Source organism: Chiroxiphia lanceolata, chromosome 1 (genome assembly GCF_009829145.1).
Source record: "Chiroxiphia lanceolata isolate bChiLan1 chromosome 1, bChiLan1.pri, whole genome shotgun sequence".
Lineage (NCBI taxonomy): Eukaryota > Metazoa > Chordata > Aves > Passeriformes > Pipridae > Chiroxiphia > Chiroxiphia lanceolata.
The window spans coordinates 42,296,314-42,321,739 of NC_045637.1; the positions used below are offsets into that span (position 1 = coordinate 42,296,314).

At 34.9% G+C, this 25,426-nt stretch overlaps 1 protein-coding gene across 4 annotated transcripts in view; it reads right to left on the minus strand.

Annotated features, from left to right (window-relative positions):
* SNTG1 (syntrophin gamma 1) overlaps nt 1–25,426 on the minus strand; it is a 346,324-nt gene that overhangs the window by 86,646 nt on the left and 234,252 nt on the right. For all 4 annotated transcript variants that reach the window (XM_032701856.1, XM_032701874.1, XM_032701865.1 and 1 more), the window contains one exon: nt 20,060–20,189. In XM_032701856.1, the coding sequence (XP_032557747.1) occupies nt 20,060–20,189 (130 nt within the window). The remainder of the gene's footprint in view (nt 1–20,059; nt 20,190–25,426) is intronic.

Consider the following 25,426-nt stretch of genomic DNA (forward strand, 5'->3'; position numbering starts at 1 on the left):
TTCACTGAAGTATGATTACTGAAGTATCAGTCACACTAAGAGTAAAAAAGCTGGTGTAGGTAATAATAAGTAAAACATCTACTCACAAAACAGTGATATATATTCCTCTTGAGTATCTTTTCATTTGCAATTTAAACAACTTTACTATCCACCAAAGATAAACAGTTTACAATGGAAATCCGTCTGAATACTACAACATAGGTATTCAAATCCATTTTGCTTCTTGTTAAAAAACATATCCATAGATTCCCTCCTACTGTAAGTAGCAACTAACTATCCAGTCTTTCTGTCAAGATAGCAAGGACTTCCATCTGAAATACAACTTCCATATTTTCCTAGATATTTTTTAAATTATAATTAGATGTCTGATTAGCAGATCTGCAGCCACTAGGCCTTCTCTTCCCAAGCTATTACTGCAGAATAAGGAACACCATGTTATTCTTCCAGTAGAAACAAGACCATTAAATTGTTAAAAATTGATCTAAATGTCTCTCCTGGTTTAAAACTTCAGATTTCATACTGTCTGATTTCTCAAGAAAATTAAATAATGCAGATAAGTCCAATTTCAATTTTACTTTTCACTTACAAGTTCATTACAACATAAAATTTAGACAATATAATAACTAGTATATAGTATTTACTTTCAGAAGTTTTCACAGAATGCCAAAGGAACAGGGTAAAAACTTTAATCTAATGTTAGCCATGGTTGTAGTATTTCTGAATTGAGTTGCAAACACTGATATGAATTTGTTCATTTTATGATAATACAACAGAACAGAAACATATGGCTGAAATCAATAGAACAAAGCTTGTTGTCCAACCCATTTGTATAGTCCCGACATGATGACACTCTTAATGCCTTATGAGTCAATCTATTAGCAAATACAGCTCTTAGCATTGGAAGTTCTCCTTTTATCAAACCAGACTCTTTCCAGTTGCATTTTAATCCCATTACTTCTCATGTAATCCATCACAGAAACAAAGAAGAAACTGCCCGCCCTTTGTGTAGCTTTTCTAAAGTTGAAACACTATTCTTTGCTTCAGGCTAAGCCAGTTCCATTTCACCCTGTATTTACTTGCAAGTTCATGCTATTGTCAAAGAAGGCAAAGCCCTCTTTAGTGACACTACTTCTGCATATGAGCACTGTAGGACACATTCTTCCTGAATGACCAGGAGGACTTACTAGCACATTACAACAGCTCTGACCCCTTTAGCCTTCCTCTAAGAGTCTAATGGTCACTTTTTATCTGCTTAGAGTGACACTGAAATCAGTCATGCCTGCATGAATGAGCAGTCCCAGCCAACTGTCATTTGACTAGATGGCTTTGGCAATATCCCTCAGATTTAAGCTCCTGGGAGACAGAAGACTTCCCACAGTATTAGGTCAATACTAGACTGATGTTTTCATCACACACAGGAATGAGTCACTCATGACCAATACATCTCTTCCTCAAGGGAAGGATCATCATTAATCTCACAGCTTTTCCCGCCTGCCAGGCCTTCATTTTATATTTAATCCACTCTGTCATTAGGCTTGAAACCTCAGCTTCTGCAGGCAGCATTGTAATGTATCACTGCCTGAGAAGGGACCATTTCCCTATGAAGAAGACCTGTAAGTAGAAGTGTCATGTTAGCTAGGTTTTCCTCATTCACAGTAGGGTCTACTGTGGATCTTTCTGGCTTGTTGCCAAATATCTTCTCCACATCCCATGATTCCAGATTTCACTGTGTCTCAAAGCTTTCTCACGTAATATCTCTACCAACTTCTTAAGAGATTTAACTAGCAGGTATGCTCCAGCTGAGATATCTTCCTTCCTCCTCAGCCTTCTTTGGGAGTGAACTGCAAACCGTGACTCCTAAAAATTCAGTTTAAGATTTGGATTGAGACACCTCTAGCTGTGGTTCCCATCTAAAGTTTCTACTTGAACCATTAGTAGGTGGTGGAAGAAAAATACCTCATAACAGAACTTATATTTTCATCATTGGTTTGCTCTGTATATGATCTATTTGTTGAAGCTCATTACTCTCCTTTTATTCCTTCCTCCTAAAAGTCCTATTCACATCTTTTGACCTGCTTCTTTACTCAGTCACATGGTTCCTTGCCTTTTAGGTCCCTGTTTCCAACCTGGTCTTTTCACTCTGGGCTGAAACAGAATGAGGCAGGTTGTTGAAGAGTGCAGCTAAACTTACTTTGTTCCTATGCTCTCAGTCTATCAGCAGGCTTCTGACCTTGCCCGTGAAGAGTTCACAGTTTGCCAAGTTTGCATTATTTCAGCACTCCTCACTTTGGTACAGATGATAACGTTTGCAGTTCACACTCTGGCATTTAATATGACAAAAGGGGTAGCTAAATGGCAGAAGACATGAGGAATTTCGTACAATTATATTATATACAATTATATATAACATATGAGACAATTACCCCTCTTGATAGAACCTAATGCCCCATAGAAATGTAGACAGTGATTTTTAAAACACATTTAATACTTACACCATAGCATACCAGCCTAAATGAATTCCTGCTGGCAAACTTCAATAAAGTGGCCAGTTGCCAGTGCTATAGACAAATACCTTTACCTGAAGCAATGAATCTAAAGAGGTTTTTTGTAGTCTTTATAGGTATTATATCTTCTTCCACCCCACCATCAACCCATTTGTTTACTTTAGTCTGAGTGGATTAAAAATAAAATTATAGAGACACCTAGTCTTTATTATATTGTGTCACATTTCACTTATTCTGTCTAAAAGAATTACACACTTTTATTCTTTTGGAACTCTCAGGAAGAACAGCAATATTTATGAGACAATTTGGCTGACAGCACCAGGTAACAAACTGCTTGTAAGCTAAAAAAATCAACTGATATTACATTACTTAAATAATTTGGTTGACATAATATAAAAAGCTGTTGAGACATTAGGTTCACATGATAATGAACTAGGTACTAACACAATTGCTAAATGTGACACACACACAAAAAAGAGAAATATATTATGTCACTGTGAGATAGGATAAAAAAGATAGAGTTTTTCAGTACCTGTTTCTGCTGAAAGCTTCCCATTCATCTATATAACTGATTATTTTAAATTTCACTTGAAACACTACAAAATTACTTTGTAATGCTTGTATATTTAAAGGTCATGTCCTCATATTTTGTAAAATACATCTGGTCCCTCTTCCTTATGCAGAATGGGTCTCAGTGTACTCTGCATTCAGATTAATCACAGACTCACTCTAGCACTGTATTCATTTATACTCTGAGCTGGTTTTCAATGAGAAATTCTTTTACAATAAAGCTTCTACACTGCCATGAATAGGAAAGACTGGAGTCTCCTTAACCTTCTTTCTCTTAACATGCTGCTGAGCCATTAGCTTGAAAAGTTTTGAATTTCATTCCCTTCTAAAGAATACAGTTATTTATCTCCAATTTCACCTCATAACTAAGAATTCATTATAAAACAGTATGCAAAAGTTCTCGTAAATATGGGTTTTCTCAGTATCTTCTGGCATTTCTGTAAAGAAATGATCAAATACTGATCAATATGCAAGTATAAAGAGCTGTGTAGCTGTGGGACCATGGCTGAAAGGCAGGCCAAGGAGTAGGAGATGTAAAGGGATAAAAAAGGGTAGGGTACAATTTTTTGCACAAGCCAATTAATTTTCAAGCTTAGACTTTTTTTTCCTATTCCCTCTTCTTTAAATGTGCTACATACTGAACTACATCTGAGGACTATTTAAATTTTTACAATATTGTTAAAGGGACACAGTAGCAATAGATGGTATTTTTTTCTTGCTTTGGATATGACCTCATAATCCTTTAATAGGAGGAGGTTATAAGAGTTAAAAATCAACAGAATTTTCTCCAACCTCTCATAAATTGACAATTTATTTGCATTAAGAATGGTAAAGACAGGTACTGATGATATTACAAGTAAATTGAAAGATTACTCTTTCTTTTAGTATGCATTTAAGATTTGCCTATGAGACAACTATGGATTCCATTGCATTTTACCACCCTAAACGTAACACTTGAAAATCATTTTTCAACAAAAAAAAAGTTAAAAACAAATTTCAAATCCATTTAAAATTACATATTTTTGTATGAGAGATGTCACATAGTATATAAAGTTCAAGAAACATTTTTAAGATCTTTCACTGAAAGTGCAAAAACTCCCTGCCTAATTTAATTTCAGCAGTAAAGGAGATTGTTTAGTCAAAAGTAGAGATTTTTGTTGTAGTTCAAACGATTCAAAGAGGGTCCACAGAAGGGCCACAAAGATGATCAAAAGACTGGGAAGCCTGCCATATGAGGAAAAGCTAAAAGAACTGGGTTTGTTCAGTCTTGAAAAAAGAAGGCTTGGGGAGGCCTTATCACCATGATACAGTGTTTAAAGGGTGACTAAAAAGAAGATGGGAGATTCCCTTTTTACAAGGAGTCACAGGAGAAAGACAGGGGTAATGGGTACAAGATACTCCTGGGGAGATTCCAATTAAAAACACAAGGAAAATTTTTCACAATGAGAACAAACAGTCACTGGAATAACCTCTCCAGGGAAGTGGTGAATTCCCTGAATTCAGACACTTTTAAGGTTCAGCTGAACAAGGTTCTGGGCCATGTTGTCCAGACTATTCCTTTGCCAAGAAAGGCTGGACCAGATGATCTTTGAGGTACTCTTAGAACCTGGCATTCCAAGATTCTATGATGTTATGAGCTAATAAATGCAAATCATCGTATTCTATATTTTCAAGATACCAACATGTGTCAGTTTCTGTAAGTTTCAACAATAAAAGCAATATAAAAAGGAAGAATCATCCTTATGACACCAAAAATTACTGGAATCAATTAAAAAAATACTAATTTTTTTCCACAATGTTTTCTCTTATTACTCTAGTGAAGTTCTAATTATTATTCAGGGACATTATCTTTCCTCAAAGAAAAAGGCATGCACACGCATGCTCAGAAAATTACTCCAGCACTACAGTTAAAAGAAAAATCAGGAAAGAACTTATTCAACAGAGGTATAATGATGAAGACAGTGGCATGAGTAGAATAGGAAACCCATAATTTACAACAAGTGAAATGTATATGTCAAGCTATAACAAAACCAGATGCTCCATAATAAGTAAAATTGTATGTGGTTTTGTTATTATATATTGTCACAATGTTGGAATTAACGGTATAAACTTGACACCATTGTGGTATCACTTAAAATAGCAATATATATCAAAATGGTGTATTAAGAAATTAAACTGAACAAAGCAACTAAGTATCTGAATAATATGCCTATTCATAACGATGAAGGCTGCTGTGAGAGCATAAGCTCAAAGCCCTAGAAGAAAATTCTGAAGATGAATGAAGGCAGTAATTCCTACATCAAATATATAATTACTCCTTCACTATGAGTACTGACTGTTCTTAGCAGTAATTAGGTGGGTATTAACACATTATTTGCAAAAGATTTAGTTTGGAGCTGGTCATGATCGAAAAAAAGTAGTAATGAAATAAAGCTATATAAAGACAGTTTGTACCCTGAAACCCTATGCACTGGTTTTTCTATGCCACAAAAAATTTGTAACTTCTGCTTTACTACTATTGATGTCATTTAGAAACTTCCTGTACTCAGCAAATGGATTTACAACAGAAGCTCAATCGTTTTTGGGTTATAAGTAATGTAATTAGGACATAGTTGGAATTATAGAGAATGTGTAAATCTAAAATGCTTCGCATTAATGAATACCTAGTACGCTCTCTAGTCTCTAACATGTTCTGACTTTATTCAAAATTGTGTCACATTTATGAATGGTGACAATCATCTGTTTTACAAATGAACTTCTGAGTAAATACTGATCTAAAAGAGTATTCAATACCTTGACTTTCTTGCCATTATCTGCCAACAATTTTCTTTTCAGTACGCAGTGAACCAATCCTTTTCCTGGTCTCTCTGTTATCACTGGTGTATGTAAAAACTATTTATTTTCACTCTTATAGCCTCCCAACAGAGGAAATCTCATCTAGTCCTACCACATTCTGGTTCTGCATTGTCAAGGGATACTTCCAAAGCCCACTCTTAGTTACAAATTCTACTCTGCTATTTCTTTCCTCTGTTTTGGGATAATAAAGAGTTCGTCATTTAGCCATTTCCCTTTTTGCACTTTATTTTCTATCCAGTGGACTACTAGAGTATGCATCTTATGGAAAATATGGCTATCTATTGATTTCTGATTATAAAAGTATTCATATATGAAAATGTAAAAGAAGCTATTCAGTAATAGCGATGCTATATTGGTAGACTCCCTTGTGCTCTCCAGGAAATACTACTGAAATAACAGTAGTAAACAAAGAGAGACAATATAAAAAACTACTAAGAAGCTGATGACACTGATAAAAAGATTGCATTGTTGAAAGTAATCTCATTATTAATATTAACTTTCTTATCTTCTAATGCTTGGGATAGAAGACACCAACCCACAAAAAAAGTAAGATTTTTTTTAGCTGACAGGGTAATGTTTCTGGAGCTGAAGTTTTTCATCTATTCAAGTCTAAAGCAAAAAAAAGCATGCTTTAGAGTTGTAGCTTGCCAACATAAAACCAACATGGCCAGCGGAGCTACAGAGACCAGCAGTGTGGCCAGTTGAATTTTTTATTATTTGCTGATCACCTAGTCAAGATGCAAACTGCCTTCTAAGTCACCCCATTGTAAAGAATGTATGGTGTTATAACCAGGAGCAAGTGGGAAGTTTCTGTGAGGCTGTCTATAGGGTTTAAAAATATATAAGCATAAAATGCATGAGATGTGATTTGTTGTGATTTTTTCTATGAATTTAAAAAGTGGGGTTTGGATCAGAAGATTAAATAGAAGTCAGACAGCTATAATTGCTCTAAGCCAGGATTGACCTGCAACCTATCCAGTTATGTAAATGGAAAATTAATTTACTGATAGAACCATCTGCAAGCCTAGATGTTCTAGAGAGTTCTAGTCGCTATTTGAACAACAGAGACTATTCTTTTTTTATTCAGATTACATACAATATTTTCCTGAATTCTGTAACTACTTGGTAAATGAATGTGCTAATATTCATAGTGCTGCAGCAAGAGCAGCTAGCTTCATTAAGGTGCAGGCATACATTGCTAAATAGTCTGGAGAGGTATACTGACTATCTAATTAAGCAAATAACTTTAAAAGTAATCTGTTTAAAACAGCTTGTCAACAGCCTCTTAGGATTTTTCTTGCTATAATATTTTAAAATTTATAGTTTATACAGCAATATAAAGGCCTGTTTATGCTAATGTGGTCAAGGAAATATTTCTGGTATCAAACATGCATAAACACTATGATTTATTAATTATTTAAGGAGGAACTGAAAAAGAATGTTAGCTCCACAACTCCATAGGGGTTATGTCAGCCTAAGGACTTATATCCTCTTGGAAACCACTCTATTTATGATGTAAAAAAAGGAAATCCTTTAAAATTAATATTGCTACTGTTACAAAATGAGATAAACATTTAAATAGAATGCACACACTATTAAAATATAAGTTTATGAGTAGGTGCCTGTGTTTTTCTGTCTGGCAAAGAACAAAACAAGTGGCTAAAATAATATATTCACTCTATCTAACAAGTGCATCTTATAAAAATATGTAGAGGTGAAAGCACAGACACATATGTAGTCATTGGTCACTTGTACATAATTTAATAAAGCAAATGCCCTTTGAGATTTACTTCATATTTGCATTTGCACTTCCATGGCTCCTCTTACAATAATAAACTTCATTACTTTCTTGGAAGACATCTGGAGTATCTCACGAAAAGAAAGAAATCTTTGCAACCCCTCAGAATAATTCATGCAAGTGACTAATAACATTAGCGCAGGAAAAAGGGTACCTGAGACAGTAAAAAAGGTGTCTGCATTCAATGCAATGGATACTAGGAGTTCTTCTAAATCTAAACAGCAGCCATAGGCTGGTATTCCAGTGAAGAAATATTAAGCAAATATATATAGAAATGTCCAGTAAAACTTGTATTTTCTCCATACAATAATAATGCTGTACTAAGGCTATAATTTTCCCCAGGTATATCTGCACCTGGGAAGTGAAAACAGCAGCCACAATGAGTGGGAAAGCAAACATGAAGAGAAAAGCAAAAAATATTTTTATTTACACTCTTTATTCAGCAATGATTAAGTCCATTGCTAATAAAGAAAAAATAAAAAAACAAACCAAAACAAAACAAAACCAGAAAAAACCTCAAATATTTGGCATCAGTCTGGCTTCCCCAAAGCAATGTGGGCTATTTTTTCACACAAATTATGTCACAAATTAAGAAGTCTCAGCACTCCAAAATGGTGCAGAACACTTCCTATGAAGTGAGAGCAGCTCAAGAAGCATGGATTTAAATTTGATCTCAAAACCTGAAAGACATTCTCATTAGTTTTTAAAACTTTTGGGAATTGCAAAGGAAGACAGAAGAAAGGAAAAGCGTAAAGAAGGTTTATCTGACTACAACATTCACAAACATGGAAAATCCCCAGCTGCTAAGTTGAAGACATCTACATGAGGCCTGTTTTTGCTGATCTTCCTCTTTCGTGGAAAACTTGGCTGAAGAAATTTATGTTGACTTTTCTCTTCCTGCTTGTATACCCACCCTATGTTCCCCGCCTTTCAGTCATGCTAAAACAACTGTTTGTGGGATTTCACTGTTTACTAAATTAGTGAAATAAATTGGGTTAAATATCTGTAAAAAAATTAAAAGCTACACTGTAGTACGGGGAGTCTGCTCTGTCTCTGGACATCCTTTGGCCAGCGGTGAGACAGATGGTACCGGGCTGCAGGCTGACTAACACAGAGAGATCCTGTCTCTCATGTCAGGGTGACTCTTCCAACCTGTAGGCTATTATGCTAAAGTACCCTCTTGCCATTTCCTATTAGAAGTGAGAGAGGTAGGTACTTAATTCCAGGAGATGGAATTACCCTCTGGAGATATCTGCATTCTTTATGTAGTTAATGGGGTAGAAGTAACTGCCAATATTAGGAGGACTGGTTCACTTCCTTCAAGTTTTAAAGACATTTTTTTAATATCCCTTTACTACACAGGGAATTTGGGTGGAGAGGATCTTGCTTTTTAGGGACAAACAGCTAACATTTAGCTGTTAGTTAGCTAATTTAGTTTAGCTAAATTAGATTGAATTCCTATGTTTTTACAAGCAAGTAGGTATAAAAAGAGAAGTCAAGTTCCTTGGCAATCAGATACCAGAAAAAAGAACTGCTGAAACTCCTCTGACAATGTTAAAGGAACTGAATTATGTGAGAAGCCTCAGCATGTTGACACACCATAGGAAGTTTTTCACCCTTTTTATTACCTTAAAATTGGCCTTAGGAAATAAATACAGTGAAAACAATATATTCTGAGAAGCAAGTAACAAATTTTTCCCCAGAATAAACCACAAGTTTGTGTGATCATTCACCAACAGACTTATAAACATTTTTGGAATTTGGACATATACTATTTTATTCTGCTTTTTTATTAAGATTCCTCACCTGTACAAACAGAAAACCTATGAAACATGCAAATAAATCACACCTGTGTAGGTTAGTTGCACACATTTAAATCTACCTCTGAAGAATTCGACCTAGAGAAAAAAATTATTTTTGTTATTTGAATTGTCAGTGTATAATGGACACAATGGGCTGCAAAACCACTTTTTACTCATCTTTGTGGGTTTAATGCATCACACTGGAAGAGCAGTAGAACAGTAATTAGAAATATAAATAAGGTTTTCTTCATGACATTTAAAAAGTAGCCTTAAGAATAAAATTGGAATGTATTTTGTTAAAGAGCTAAATTCTCTATTTGCATTATTACATCATCTTTCTGCTAATACAGCTAAAAGTAAGCATAAGAATTAACACACTTTAAATTTTTCCCTGTTTGCATTTTATGTTGTATTTTATGACACTGAACCATTAAGTAGTCACAGGTGAGATGAACAGGCATTCTTTAACTACCTGGTTGCCTCCTTTCCAGTGGTATTTTATGATTTCTTCATGCTCTGTATCTAAAAATTAGCAACGACCTTTACTATCACAGGAGGTCTCATATCAAAATAGAATTCAGGATCCCTTTATGTACTGTTTAGCACACCGAGTGCTCTCTTGACAAACTACCCAAGCATAACTGATAACTGGCTCATCAGAAAAGCAAAACTGTGGAATAAAAAATTGATTACATGCATCAAATATAAAAATGTATAGTCATTTTAATATAAATCAAATATATGTGATTAATACCTTCTGAGACATCATTTCATATAGTAGAGGATTGCAGGTTTGATTTCAGAAAGAGATGGAGCAACACAGAATTGTTTTACAGATTTAGGCCAAAATTTTTTACAGATTTAGGCCAAAAGTTGTATCAAGGTATTACATAAATTCACCAAAGAAAGTTTTCCTTTGATTCACTGTACTACAGTTCCTGACTGGTACAATTAGGAAAATACCTTTTTTTAGCCTGTAAAGTTGTTAAAAAGTGTTTTAAAATAAAAAAAAAAAAGAAAAAAAAAAAAAGAAAAAAAAAGGAGAAAAGCAGAAACAGCCATTATAACAAGTTCAAGAAAGTAAGATTTCCATAGGAAATTTATAATTTCTCAGTGCAGTAAGTCAATAAGGAGTACCATGCATTGGGAAATGAGAATGAAACAAGGTGCTTCATTCTCAATTTTTCAAGCTTGACTTCACCACCTCAATGAAATTACCTCTTTTAATCAAGTTTTGAATGTAATTATCTCATTCTCTGAAATAAACAAACTGGTGAAAAAAACCTCAACAAAACAACCCTGCAATCCTGTTGGTGCCCACACAGGTGATCAGCACAGCTATAATTTCAGACATTTCAGACTTTCCCCCCAGATGTCTGCCACTTTACCCCAGCTATTTTCAGGAGGTAAGAAAATTGTCACATAGTTTCATACCTTTTGTTAGCAGAGTAGTGGCATGTCCAGAGTATATGGGGCTCATTTCCTCTGCAGCTTAGTAGTCATTTGTTGTTTTGCCTGTTGGGGCTTGTTTGTTCTAACCTCTTGAACCTGTCCTGGAATGACTGAAATTCCTCTCTTCTCCCCCACACCTCTGACTCTTTCTCTGATTCCATTCTCTTCCTCAGGCAAATATAATCTGTGCACTATTTGAGTGCACTTGCTGTCTATGGCACTTTATGAAGCAAGACAACCAAATGGAAAAGTGCTTTCAACACATTAGGCTACTAATAATGTATACCCTGAGGTGTTTTATGGCTTTTTGAGCGCATTTCCATTTCTTTTAATTCTTTTCTTCTTTTAATTCTCTGGTTGTGGAAGAAAAGCTAAACTTTTGACATAGCCACCTTTTAAAAATATATTTTAAAAGTGAGTAAGAGTAAAGGGATGTCAAAACAAGACAACGCTGCTTTGAATATGAATAATTATATTTGTGTTTGTTGTGGTTTTTTTAAGAAAGCAAAGAGAAAGGATACAAAAAGAAAGGTTATTCTTGCCTAGCTTCCCACTTCCCAGTTGCTATTTTATCAACAACAGTTTGTGATTCAACAGCTACTTTTAACACACTCTCACTGAAAATAAACCAATTGTGGAATATTGAACAGTTTACTGCACAACAAAAACTAGGTTACAGTAGCTGGAAGTCTCTAACCACAACAAAAAGATAGCTAAGCATTTTGGCACAAAAAGGCGACTTATAATGAGTCCTTTCTTCTTCCACGTGTTGCCTCTCTGCAAAACCCCAAATTGCTTACCTGCATTCCCAGTTAGACTGCTCTTACTTCCTTTATTCCCGTTGTCATTCCTTTGCCACTTAAAATCAACCAAGAGGCTTTTTTATAACTATTCTAAATGGCAGGCTCCTTGCTACCTTTCCCCAGGGTGGAATGTTTAGAGCAAGTATCACATTAGTCCAAAGTGTCTTGTAACTAAACAGATTATAGTCTTTATTACAATGTCTTAATTAAGCCTTCAATAATAATGGAATGAGAGAAAGAGTCTCAGAGCTTAATATAAATCCTGCATAGATTAAAGAACATATTTAATATTGATGTTTTCTTTTATTCAAATACTACTGCAAGGCTACAAATTATTTTGACTCCATACAGAATCGGGTGAATTGAAGTGCAGGGATTCTTTACTGTGCGAGAGCATCATATATAAAACTGCAGAAATATTCTCTCTACAAGAACATTGATTTTTTTTAAAGGCTTACATTTAAAAGGTAAATTTAAAAAGAAGGGCTTTTGATTCTATTGTTTCTAAGGACATTGTTTCTCTTAAATTGTATTTGAGAGTTATATATAATGCTAATACAGATGTTAATATTTTATGAGATATTATTGACAGCTGCAAGAGTTTTGTACTTATATACAGCAAAAGAGTAAAGATATTTTTAAAGATAGCATGAATAGATGTAAAATTTGTGAGAACCAGAGAAAGAAAATTTAATTTCACTTGAAAACCTATCATAGCTACTTTAAGTTTATACAATGCATTCCAAAGCAAAACTGCAAGACTGCATGTCTTTATGATTAATGTTGTCACCATAATCAGAATGTGTCATAGCAAATAGTCCAACTATGAAGACAGAAGTTTCTTGCTACAAATTTCCCAGATAAGGTGACTATTCTGGAATAAATATTCTTGAATAAATATTTCTCAAAGAAATCTTTTCATGCACTATTTTTTTGGCCTGCTGCATTGTCATTTAAACTCAGGTACATTATAAAAGTGCAGATGAAATACACCAGAGCAATAGCAATACAATTTGGTAATACTTAACTTTCTTTGTAGCTAAATCAGCACACCCAAGATGATACAAAATTATCCACAATTCTTTAAATAAGTTACAAGCAAAAAGTTTGTAAAATAAGACGTCTCAAATTTCCAAAAGTGTAAGTAAATATGAGACAAGGCCATATATAACACTTGATAAAAGTGACATAGAAACAGACATGTTTTTAAATATGCAGCTAATAACAGCCTACATTTAAAAAATAAAAGTGAGGAAAAATCTGAGTTACATTTAAGTTATGTAATTCTGATGTTGCACGGACTTCATTTATTCATTTATATCTACATGCCCTAAGAGAATCATATATGAAAAAAAAAAAGCATCAGTATATTACAAGTGTATCCAGGTCTGTGTTTTAAATGTTCCTAGAGAGATCTAAATATCAGTACTGGAATAACTACCTGTATAAGCTTCCCTTTATGAGGTAGAGAATGGAATGCAGAACAAAAAATTAAAGTGTCAGAGCTCTGTGAACACCTGAATGGCTAATATTGCTTAAAAAAAGTGTTGAATGTACATTTATCTAATAATGTCCAATTTATCTGAGTATTTGTGTCTTGGGGAAATTAAATAATGTATATAAAATATTCTATTAGGAATACTTTTTAGACTTCTTATAATTCTCTGCTTAGTCTTCATTTTATAATGCTTTCAACTTCTAAATTACAGACAGTACTTGACTTTTCCACTTGTACAAAATATACTACTATAAGAGGTTCAATAGTAATAATGCCATTTTTGCATTTTCTCCAAATATTCATAGTAACCAGCAAGAGTTAAATGTTATTGTAATACACAGATCATAGGGCATCTAAAAGTATATATATAATCCCTGAGAACTCCAAAATTATTAACATTAGAGGATTCTGATGTTTTGCCATTGTATTTTAACTACAAAATTAAAATGCAAAATCTGTTAATTTCATATGAGTGACATTTATGTAATCCAATATTCCTTAGTATGTTCTTACTGGCGGTAGCATCCACCAGAAAAATGAGACATATACTACTATTTATTTCAATAACTTTACTAACACTGAATGTAGTCCTGTGATATTTTATTCTTTCTACAAGTGGAACAGATCATATTATTCTAATTGGGTTTTTTTCTCCTGTTTTGTACTCTTTGTTTCTTCTTCTACCTAGTGACTTAATTCCTGTACCCAAACTTCAGCATTGTAAAGAGAAAGTATTATTGTTTACTTTTCTCTAGTGAAAATAAAGACAAATATATTTGTCCTCTTAGTAGCAGTATCTTTCATTAGGGGTTACATTTTAAGCATATGATTAAAGCCGTGATTTCAACTGAACTTTTAAACTTTGTTCAGAACAAAGGTTTATGTTCTGAAAAACACCTATGCTGTGCCAATACTCCATTGAAGACCTCTTAATCCTATTGCTTTCATGCTATTGCTATGCTTCTACCATCAATGTGTGCCTCATTAATTTGACAGATACATGTTATTTTACCCAGAAAAATGTACCATGATGGGATAAAGTGAAGTTACTGTGAACTGTATCTTGCAAGATCTTATGAGCATTCTTTAGATAATCTTAAAACTTTTTGCCACCTCCTGCTTAGCAATTTTACCTCAGCTGTCTGTCATTCCTGTTTGATGAAGTTCATGTTATTTCTCTGCTGTCAAGTGCTAGCTTCAAGGTAGGAAGCATAAATGTAAAACTGTTGCAGTGTTTTCCACAGAAATGATGGAAGAGGAGAGGGAAAAGAAGTACCATTGCCCTCACTATAGAAAAACCTGCCACAGACAAAGCAATGGGCAAGAGTGACAAAGGGAGGAAAAATCCTCAAAGAGTCTATAAAGCTATATCCTAGAATATGCTAGCTCAAATGTGGTTTGGGGGTTTTTTTATTATTTTTTTGTTAAAAGATCTAAAATTTCTGACGTCTACTGTACTAAAAATTTTGCATTAAGTGCCTTTAAAAATTGCAGCAAAAAAATTAAGGATGCATTGGCAGCTGGTGGTTCTTTACAGAACACATGATTTTGGAATATTTTCTTAAACTGTTCCAGAGTGTAATTTCTTTAAAAGCTACATGACCTTTTGGATACTGTCATCCTACAACTCTTTAACAAAATAGATGATAAAAAATAGAACTCAGTATCAATTACCACAGAAACTAATAGATTTTAAAAGTTCATGGAAAGGCAAATAATTAATTGCTGGATTGAACAGCTGACTGAAAATTTATGCTTGGAGCATTAGCAAGAAAAGGTAGAAGCAGCAGCTTGTTCCCTTTTCAGTTGTCTTTGGACTGCAACAAAAAGACGTAGAGCCTCATCAGTTCATACAGGAATCAGAGTTCCCAAGCCCGGGTTCAATTTAACGTATTCAGATTTCAGAACATTAACTCCAGTATCAGGATCGCTTACCTGAAACTTAGGGGTTTAATATAACTGTTCTGGGTTTTGAGGCTACTGATAAAACTGGTAAAATTTTAACACAGATGGCACCCATCTTTGGAAATGAATAGTCTCTATGGGTTCATCACTGTGGCTGGAACAGAGAGATTTCTCTGAACAATTTTTCCTGCACTCTGTAGGCCTTGCTTACCATGATTTTAGAAGTGACAAGCGGTGCAATGTTTATACTTATAGACTGTGTAGGAGCCCAAACCCAGCTTTCAGCAAAGGAAAACAAGGGCTGACAAAAACCTCGTGATCTGAAGGAGCTGGACCCTTCTCACAAGACCTGTTAAAGTTCTACCTCATGGATCAAGCCTGGCTCCAGCAGAAATCAAAAAAGACTTTTGAGATGATTGTATCAAACCATGTCTAAACCCCTGTAATCCCTCTATCCCCCATGTAATCCTACTAGAAGAAAAATTAACTATTTAGAAATTGCAGTAAAAACTTGTGTAATTCCATAATTAACATAACTCGTCCCCTTCATTAACATGTCCAACCTCAGGTGCCTTTAAAATAGTGTTCTTGTGTTCAATAAACTATTCCAGTTCCCCCATACTGGGATCGTGTCTAGCTTTTATTTTTCAGACTGCCACTAGACTGTGTGAAAATATGCGATGTTTATACTTGTTAGCTTTGTGTCTAGTTATATGGTTTGAGAACATAATATGTTTATAGTAAGAAAGCTATGAGAAACTAGAGATAAAGGTACACCTGCAGATTTCGGAAAGCCCCTAAAGGCAGATTAATTAGGAAGGGCTTTGTATGCCAAGAATGATTTCAGGTCACGTGGACAGAACATCAGGTCCAATGAACTGTAGACATTAGATGCGTGCAGAGACTGAGCTATCCAATCACCTTATTGTGAGCATGTACCCTGAACAAACTAAACTGTATAAAAGTTAACTGATTTAAATAATAAATGGGACATTGCTTTGATCACATTGATTGTTTGCTTTGTCTCTGTACCTCCCCATCAACACATCACATCATCAATTACAGTGCAATATTAAGTCACTTCCAACAGTGCATGTATATAGCATGCATTTTGGTCAATATACAAGTCAAGTCATCTTTTGTAATTTTAAAGGGATGTGTTTTACCTCATATGAGAGAGTGTTTCTTGGGAGCTAAAGAAATTAAAATTAGCAGTATAATTTTCAGTATTTTTAAAACACTGGAGGACACTTGTTCTAATCTCCTGAATACAAAGAAAGAGTTCATAACTGAAGTCTGTCTTTTGATGGAAATTTGAAATTAATTACATCAGCTGGCATACTGATTTTTCTAATCTATTCTGAATAGCCAGAATATAATTTTCTATATCTTTGTATTAAATTTGTAATATTTTGTTGCATAATGATATGAGTTTTATGTCATATCGTACAATGGTTGGTAGTCTAACCACTGCAGTATAAAAGGGGTTTGCTTGCAGACACCATCTTCCAGCCTCCATTCAGTTAGCAACACTGCCTTTCAAAGACAGTGATAATGTCAAGGCATTTTGATTTTGCATCTACTTCAGCATTTTTGTTATCTTCTTGCTCTCTGGTAGATACTGGCTATGCTGACGATACTGCAGCTGAGTTGCATCACCTTGGTGTCAGGTGTGGACATATTAGATCATAAGAGAAGAGTTTTTGACATTATTCTTACAAAAATTTAATTGGCCCATAGGCTCAAATGTAGTATTGGGGAGCTAGGGACCCACATTTCACAACTGTAAGATACATATGAGAGAGCATAGGGCATGTAATTCACACACTCACTTTCAGGGTTGGAACCATCAGATAATTTTTTTTAAACCATCTTGTGTGTGAAAAAGTAAAATAATTCAGATTTTCTGATTAAGACTAGTATGCTTTTTTTTTTTCTCAAAAATATCCAGGTATTTCTTTATCAGATTTATTCAGACAAACTTGCTTTGGCCCCTCAAAGAAAACAGTGACAGAATATACATATCTCCCTAGGTATCAAGTATGAACTCACCACCCTAGAGTCCCTTACCAGTCAAAGGAAAGACAGTCCTGTCCTGAGGGAATTAATTTCATTATAAAATAGATGTCAAAAATAAATCATAAGAATCACTCGAGATGTTCTGCTTTAAGACATGTAAAGTTAGCAAGTGAAATCCCACCAAAATCTACAGAGCCCAGACTTGACACACTAGTAAAGGAAATGCTTTCAGAAACGATGTAGTTTTTATAGACTTTTTCCTGCTTTCTGTCTGCTTCCTTCTTTTTCAAAAAGTAGATGTGAGAAAGAGAATGCTAGTTAACACTTCTATGAGCTACACAGTATTTAAATGAAACAAATTATTTTCTGTAATCCCTGGATAGAAATAAGAAGGTAATTGATACTAAAACTCAGTCAACTTGTCCAAAAATTCAAATAAATTCCTTTATCTTCTTTGTTTCTTTGGCGTCAGATGCCACAATAAGAAAGAATGTGAGTAAATGCCTCTCTCAGAGGAAAAAATGCTAACATCAACAGTATGTATATGTCAATAACCATTTGTAAAGAAAGAAAATATAGGGACCTCTAATCTCATCTAATCAATGTTGTGAGCAACAGTTTAATTTTTTCTCCTCTGTGTTCATAACGTTTCTTATATTCACTTATCACATACGTTGTCAAATAACTATTTTTTTTCTGGCAACTGACAATTTAAAAGAAAAGTATATTACAGGAAAGAGAGTCTCATTGGTTTCTATAAATTCATAAGGGCTATTAACAAGTAGGACAGTTTTAAAAGTAGATTCATGGAAATTATTACTTTACAGGATATTTTCGTGACAAAGTAAGTACAAAGATTGGTATAATAGTTGCATAGTTTACTATTTCCCTCTTAAAAACATTAGATGAATTCTTTCTGTATTTTATGGAAACTAGTGTAGAATTATAAGTGGTACTCAGACCATGTAATAACATTGCAATACCAAAATTCAAGTTTGCAAACATAAATGTTGAAAGCAACCATAATTATAGTCTTATCAAAGTGTTATCAGATAAAATTTAGGTGCCTCTGTCTATTGTTATAAGCAAAAAAGTATGCTGATTTAGGCAGCAGGAACTATTAATAGACTAGACTGAACCAAAGATGGCAAGAGAAAAAAACCCAGCCGCCTCAATTTTCAGGATACCGAGTAAGACAAGAAAGGCTCTATATAGCAACAGCATTTTAAGGATGAATAAATAGCCACAAAGTTCGCTGGTTCTGCATGGAAGCTTGCAGATGGTGGATGAATTCATGTCTGTCACATTTTCATAATACAATGACTTTTACATATTGCTGCCAGATGGAACATAGTTTTGCATTTTGATTACAAATCTCCAAGAAATACAACTTCCTTCAATATGTTCCCTGTATTTGAAACAAAAGCAAATTCAGAGACAGATTTGGGAAGCTAAAGCAGATTTAAGAAAATCTGAGAGAATATAAATTAAATCCTCAAGGACTTCCTTGTTATAACTCAATTCAAAATAATGGAGTTAACCATGTGTTCTGTACTTTTTAATGAAAACCTCTAAAGGTATCATACAGACTTCTACAGGGAAAACTACATGTTCACTATCAAATGCAAAATACCTCCCAGGAAAGTCCAGACAATCTTTCAACCAGTCTTAGTAGTAGTTTGGCAAAACTTTTGCATAAGACTTATTCCTGCTTCAATAAAAAGAGATATCTCTCCCACAAGGTCAGATCATAAAGCACAGTGCACGAAGCTTAAATGCATTTAATCATTGCTGATAATGAATATCTGTATCTATATCACAGAAGCGCCTTGCCATTCTCCTCGTGTTAAATGATACCTAAACACACCTAAAATCTAATTCAGATCTGTTATACCAGTCTTCATACTGATGCCTTAAGCCCCTATTAGTATTTATTTTTCTAATTTTTGTAAGCCTTCTAAGTTTTATAAGTAGTAGAAGTAGACTTTAAAAGCAGCAGCCCTCACTCCCTTTCTCTGTAATACAAGTAGTTTACACATTCCTTAACCCTCTTACCCCCTTCTATGCTCCCCATATCAAATCTACCCCTGAATTCAGTGGCAATGTTTAGTCTCTTGTCAAGGCAAGGCCTAGGCTGTTTAGAGAACACCCATATCAAGGCCTGAATAACAAAACGGAGTCAGGAATTAGGTGACCATGTACCCTTTGTGCTCTGAAGATGATGAAGATGGTGAAGAGGTGGTCTGAAAAAGCCCCCAGATCCAATTCTCAGGGGGTGGACCCAAGGCGGTCCAGAGCAAAGGCTACGGGGTGGACACACACGGGATTGGACAGATAATATTATAAAATGTAACATCTCGGGCACAGCTGGGCACACGTCTTGTAACACCTCTTGCCTTGGCACAATTAAACCCTTTCCTTATCTCACCCCTAATTAACTGCTCCGGAGTTTTTTCTTTAGCACCAGCTGAGCAGGCATCAATATAGATTTGATTTCTCAAACTATGAAAAAAGTACAGAATTTTTTCCTTTATATGTGTTCACCCATCACACCTGGCTTCCTCCTGTGTGTCTGGTCTTTGTTTCTAATCCTAGATGGTACTGCTAAGAAGTGAATAACTCTGATAGCAATGGAGTGAACTATGTGACCGCAGGGAAGAATATTTTCCCATTCAATGATTTCTCACAATGATTTCTCTCTGATTTGATGACAAACTTGAGCTGACTTCTCTCAGACAGCCTCAAGCATTGTTTATATGCAGATAATTCTGTGTGTGAACCCATTAGGCTTTTATGACAGTAATAGTCAAATATGATTGGAAACCTTGTGGCTTACTTGGATCCATACTTACATTGTGCTTTGTGAGGTTGGAAATGTTACTTGCTATTGCTTGTAGCCAGTCAATAGAGTCTTCAGCGGAGAGACACTGAATTATTCCACTGCAAACCCCATCCACAGCAATTACTTGGAATGCATTTTGCCTATAGACATATCACAACAGATCAGGTCAGAAGAAAATTTCATCTGTTCTAGCATATCATCTTAACAATACTTGTAGAAATGCTTTTCTTTCAACTACAACGAAGGTCAGCCACTGAACACTGATATAATGCAGGTTTTCCTGTTTTAAAAATACCTGACCTATTAAAAAGATCATGCTAAAAGGTCAATTCAGACTATATTAAGCTTCCACAAGGCTATAAAAATTTCCAGAGATTAGCTCCACAGAACTTTGACCAATAGACTGTATGATTTCAGAAGCTAAACAAGCGAAAAATCTGATGCATACCTAAGACTTAATACTTTAATACAGCACATCAAAAAGAAGGAAAGTGTGCACTGGAAACCGTAGACCACCATTTCTGAAAATCAGTGGATGCCAGTACATTTGTCTCAACATCTTTGTTTCATTTTTCTAACACATGCTTTAAAGACAGTAAGATTCCTGTCTGGACATCCCTTGTTGGTTGCTCTCGTTTATAGAATTTTAATCCTTTTCTAAACTACTGATTGATAAGTTGGAATCAAATTGATCAGGTAGCATTAATGATTTTTCCAGTTGCATTTCTGAATCAAGGATCATTACCAAAACACACTAGAATGTCAAGAGACATCTAATGACAAAAGCAGCATACACCTGAGTGCCTCTAACCCAGCACCAATCTGGGCACTTATACAATACCTGACATGTTTTATACACTGACTTTCCACTACCAGGCCCTGAGCAATTACAGAACAAGAGAAATTTTTCAGATGCAGTAGCAGACCCAATTTCTTCAGTAAATAGCCTTCTTGGCTAAAAACCCTTGGAAGGCTCACAGGTCTCTGGCTTCAGAACCAAAAAAACCTCAATATTAATCCATATCCCACGAAAAGAGATTACTAAACATACAGAGAATACCAAGTTCCACTGATGACATTCTGTAACAAACCCAAGTGTTGATGATCAATTCATGGTTTAAGATTAAGTACATCATTCAGATTCTTTGAGAATGGCTCACGCAAAGTATGTGTTATCTTCAAGGTAAAACTGAGTGTCACTGATGAAAGTTTCTGACATCTGAAGACATATCAAAGTTGTTTGTTTGGAGTTTTTTACCTCTTGAAATTTTATTCTAGTAGTATAGAATGTGAGGCTAATATCTGTCTCTACCATAATGGTCTTTGCTGCATCCGTGTCAAGTACAGGCTTTTTCTTCAGTCAGGAGAAGCAATAAAAATGAACTAGAGCATGCCTTTGCTTTGAGAGTTCCATCATGAGAACCAGCTTTTACAGGGGTATAAGGCTGATAAATCCTAACACAATCATGCAGGAATCCACTAACTAATCAGTTTAGTTGTCTTTTCACACAAGTAGTGATTTTTGTTTAAATTCCCAAATATACCGGTGAAGTTTTAAGGAAGATTTATTTAAAGAACCTTCAAGTAATGTTGCTATCATTTATTTATTCTATCCTTTATTTTAATTAGCTAGAAATATATCTATTTATTTTTTCCAGAATAAATTTCTAAGTCCTTACATGAAGAGCATAGCATGATGCACAAAATTGTTGATCATCTCATTCATGAAAAGTAGCGTTAGTTTCAGGACTCACCTTGTTCTCAGTGTATTGTAAATCAAAGCAGAAATCCAAGGAGTCTATTAATGTGTGACACGAACACAAGCACAGAAAACCCAGTATGTTCCAGATTCAGTCCTGATGCACAAATTTCCTTTACACTACAGACACCGAATCTGATGCATTCAAGGCATCAGGCTGTTCCTACTGTTGCTAGGAATTTGATCTGTGCAGATATAAACCCACTAATCCATAATATCCTTACCCAAGTATCAATAAGCACTGACAGTAAGATACACGGTTACCTAATAAATTACTTCTGATTGGGACTTGGGAGTAGATATCCTTAGCCTTAAATTATTGCAATAGTATATTTTGAATGACTCTACTACCAGCCCAAGTCCATAATACTATGCATGCAAACCTGAAAATATACTGTATTAAATACGCTTTGTACTAAATGGAACAAACAGTAGATTAATCACTTTATAATACGTGCACACACACAAAAAAGTGGAGATCAGATGAAGACTTTTTCAGCTTTCCCAAATTTTTACACATTTCAGGTTCTGTGCCTTCTGGAACTCAAAAGATATATTTGAAATGAATAAGCTTTCCAATTTTTAACCTGAATGTCTTTTAGACTTCTGTATGAATACCCTCCAGAATTCACGTGTCTCAAGCATCCTACTGGAAAAGCTAGAATATGATTATGAGGTTCAATATTATATGTGATAATGATACATTTCCATGCCAGCATTTTCAAACTCTGAAATATAAAAAGCCTTACATAGTGAAAACAGCTTTGTAAATACTAACTACGAATTATGTAATGAATTAGCTTCCAGTTCATCTTGCTTCCTTACATTATTGTCAATATCCTTACTTTAATGTCACTGTTTACAGCAGCATCTTTTAAAAAGTACTATCTTTCTCTTATAACCAGTTCTGAGAGGTAGTCACATTTAAAAATGTTTACAGTAATTTAAAACAGTCTTGTAAACTGTCTTGCTAGCAAAATACAATGTTGGTTCTAGGCTTTAAGAAAAATGTACTTCCTCTGTCATATTTATCCTGCATTTTTGTTTAAGTACTCTTACTTCCTAACGTTAGACAGCATAGAAAGACAGAAGGAGAAAATTATCAGAGCAGTTATTCAAGGTTTGAGTATGAGTTCAGGTATAATGTTTTGTATTAATACACTTTTAAATTTATTTTCCAGAAATTTAAATTTCAGGAATATCATTACTACTTAAGCAACTTTCTCTGCAACGTACAAGTTCTATTATGTGCACTTTAAGCTTGTGTTTTATTGATGCAGAAGACTGAATTTTAAAACCTTTGATCTGTGAACAGCTGAATATGTGCTAATTTTCCAAGTGAGTAATTCTATTCAATTCAATATCTTATCTGAAGTATACAGCAGAATGGATCTCAGATTTGACTATTATGATTTTGGGCCCTTTGTGCTTCATTGTTAAACACCGAGCTGAAGGCTTTCACAGAACTTAATGAAAACCATGCTTCCTCTGTGATGACTATATTCTGTTCCATTTCAGTTCAGTCAATAAGCCATTGTAGTTTTCGGTTTACACCTTGACTCCCTGGGCCAGCCATTGTTCCTCAATAGAACAAGGATCATGCAGACAAGTAAATATGATTCTGCTTTTACCAGTCAAAAGCTGCAGGCTGGTTTTAGCTTCACAAGGATCTACTGGTGAAACATATACTGCCTAACCTGCTTTAATTTCAGCTCTGTGAATAGGAAAAATGGCCGTCAGACCTAAGCAGTGTAATTCTAAGAAACAAAGCCCTTAGAAATGAGGTGGTGAGAGGCTTTTGTGCAACTTTCAAGTGTTTATTGAGTATCCACAAGAAGGAAGTAGGCTGTGATAAGAAACATTAAAATTAACCCCAAACAAACAGATGTTGAAGGCTTCTCTTCCCACAGTTTCTAGGGGGGCTCATAAATCCACTCCTGTTGGTAGATGGTGACAGTTGACTGTAGCATCCATAGAAACACTGGAAGGGTGAGCATAACAACAGAGAAAAGATACTGGGAAGGTTTTTCACAAAACAGCCTCTGCAGAAAAATTAACATAACTTTTCTGAATTAATTTTGTAATTTTACATGTTTGAATGGAGAAACAGGAAAATTGAAACTGCTAATGCTTGATGTGCCCTCAGGATACAGCATAACACACTATTCTTCCCAGACTCACATATCCAAGATGGCAGACATGAAGACTATACAGGAAAGACAGTTTATTTCAATTAGTAAGACCTCAGAGCCACAAATGATAAATCCTTTGTGCTAATCTTAAGAGTTGTTATTTCTGATTGATTAGAAAAAGAAGTTACAGAGACACATGCTCTGTACCTGTACACAGCTGTCCTCCAGTTAATGACTTAGCACTGAAGCTCAGAGAATATTTCAGTATGAGAACCTCATTCTTATAAATACCGATGACAAATGAATTCATAAAATATCTAGGTATTTAAAACTTTTAACAAACATGATCTTATTTATACACTTGCCTTATTGGATTTTGTAGCTACTTTCATTTCTATTTCATTGCATTATACTTGTAAAACAGTAATCATTCCAGAATATTGGTGGTCTTCCTTCCTAATTTCTCCTGATTTACTAGGATAATACTAAATTAAACAATGAAAAATTGTAAGTCTATAGGACTGTATTGTATCTGGCGGAGATGAATTTAATCTTCCTCATAGCAGCCCTCACAGTGCTGTGCTTTGTACTGGCAGCTAGAAAGGTACTGATTACACACCAGTGTGTTGGCTACTGTTGAGCAGTGTTCTTTTGGTATCAGCACTGTCTCTCCAACATTCCCTCCTCATCAGTAGCCTGGGGATACAAGGTTGTGGGAGGGAAAATAGCCAGGGCAGCTGACTCAAACTGACCAAAGGGATATTCCATAACATGTAACATCTGCTCAGCAATGAAAGCTACAAGAAAGGAAGAGGAGTAAGGGCATTCTTTAATTACAACACTTGTCTTCCAGAACAACCGCTAAAAGTACCAAAGCCCTACTTCCCAGGAACTGGCTGAACATCGCCTGCTAATGGGAAGCAGAGAATAAATGTTTTGCTTTCTTCGCTTCCACATGTGGCCTTTGCTTTATTAAATGGCCTTTATCTTGACTCATGAGATTTTTTTCCATCTTGTCTTCTCTCCCCCTCATTCTGCTGAGGAGGGTAGTAATAGAGAAGCTTGGTTGACACTTGGTATCCAGCCACGGTCCACCCACCACAATGATGCCATTAATTTAAACCTAACTATGAGCTTTGGACTATGAGTTTTCCCAGTGATTGTCAGAGAGAATGGCAACAAAATTAAATGTTAACACACGCAAAGTACAACATACAGGAAAAAATAACTTTAGCTATATGGAAACAAAAAAACTCCCTACTGTAGCTATAAAAATGAAGGAGAGAATACAAGAGCTACTACAAACATTTATCTAAATACCATCACCTTAATGCTTAGTGACAGTTACAAAGTAACTGTTATTAGAAAGTGTGAGATAAGAACTGACAAAAAAAAATATAAAACATCATTATGCCTTAATGTAAATCAGGGGGTATCCTCCTTGCAGTCCTGATCACCTTGCCATTTAGGTGATATATTAGAATGA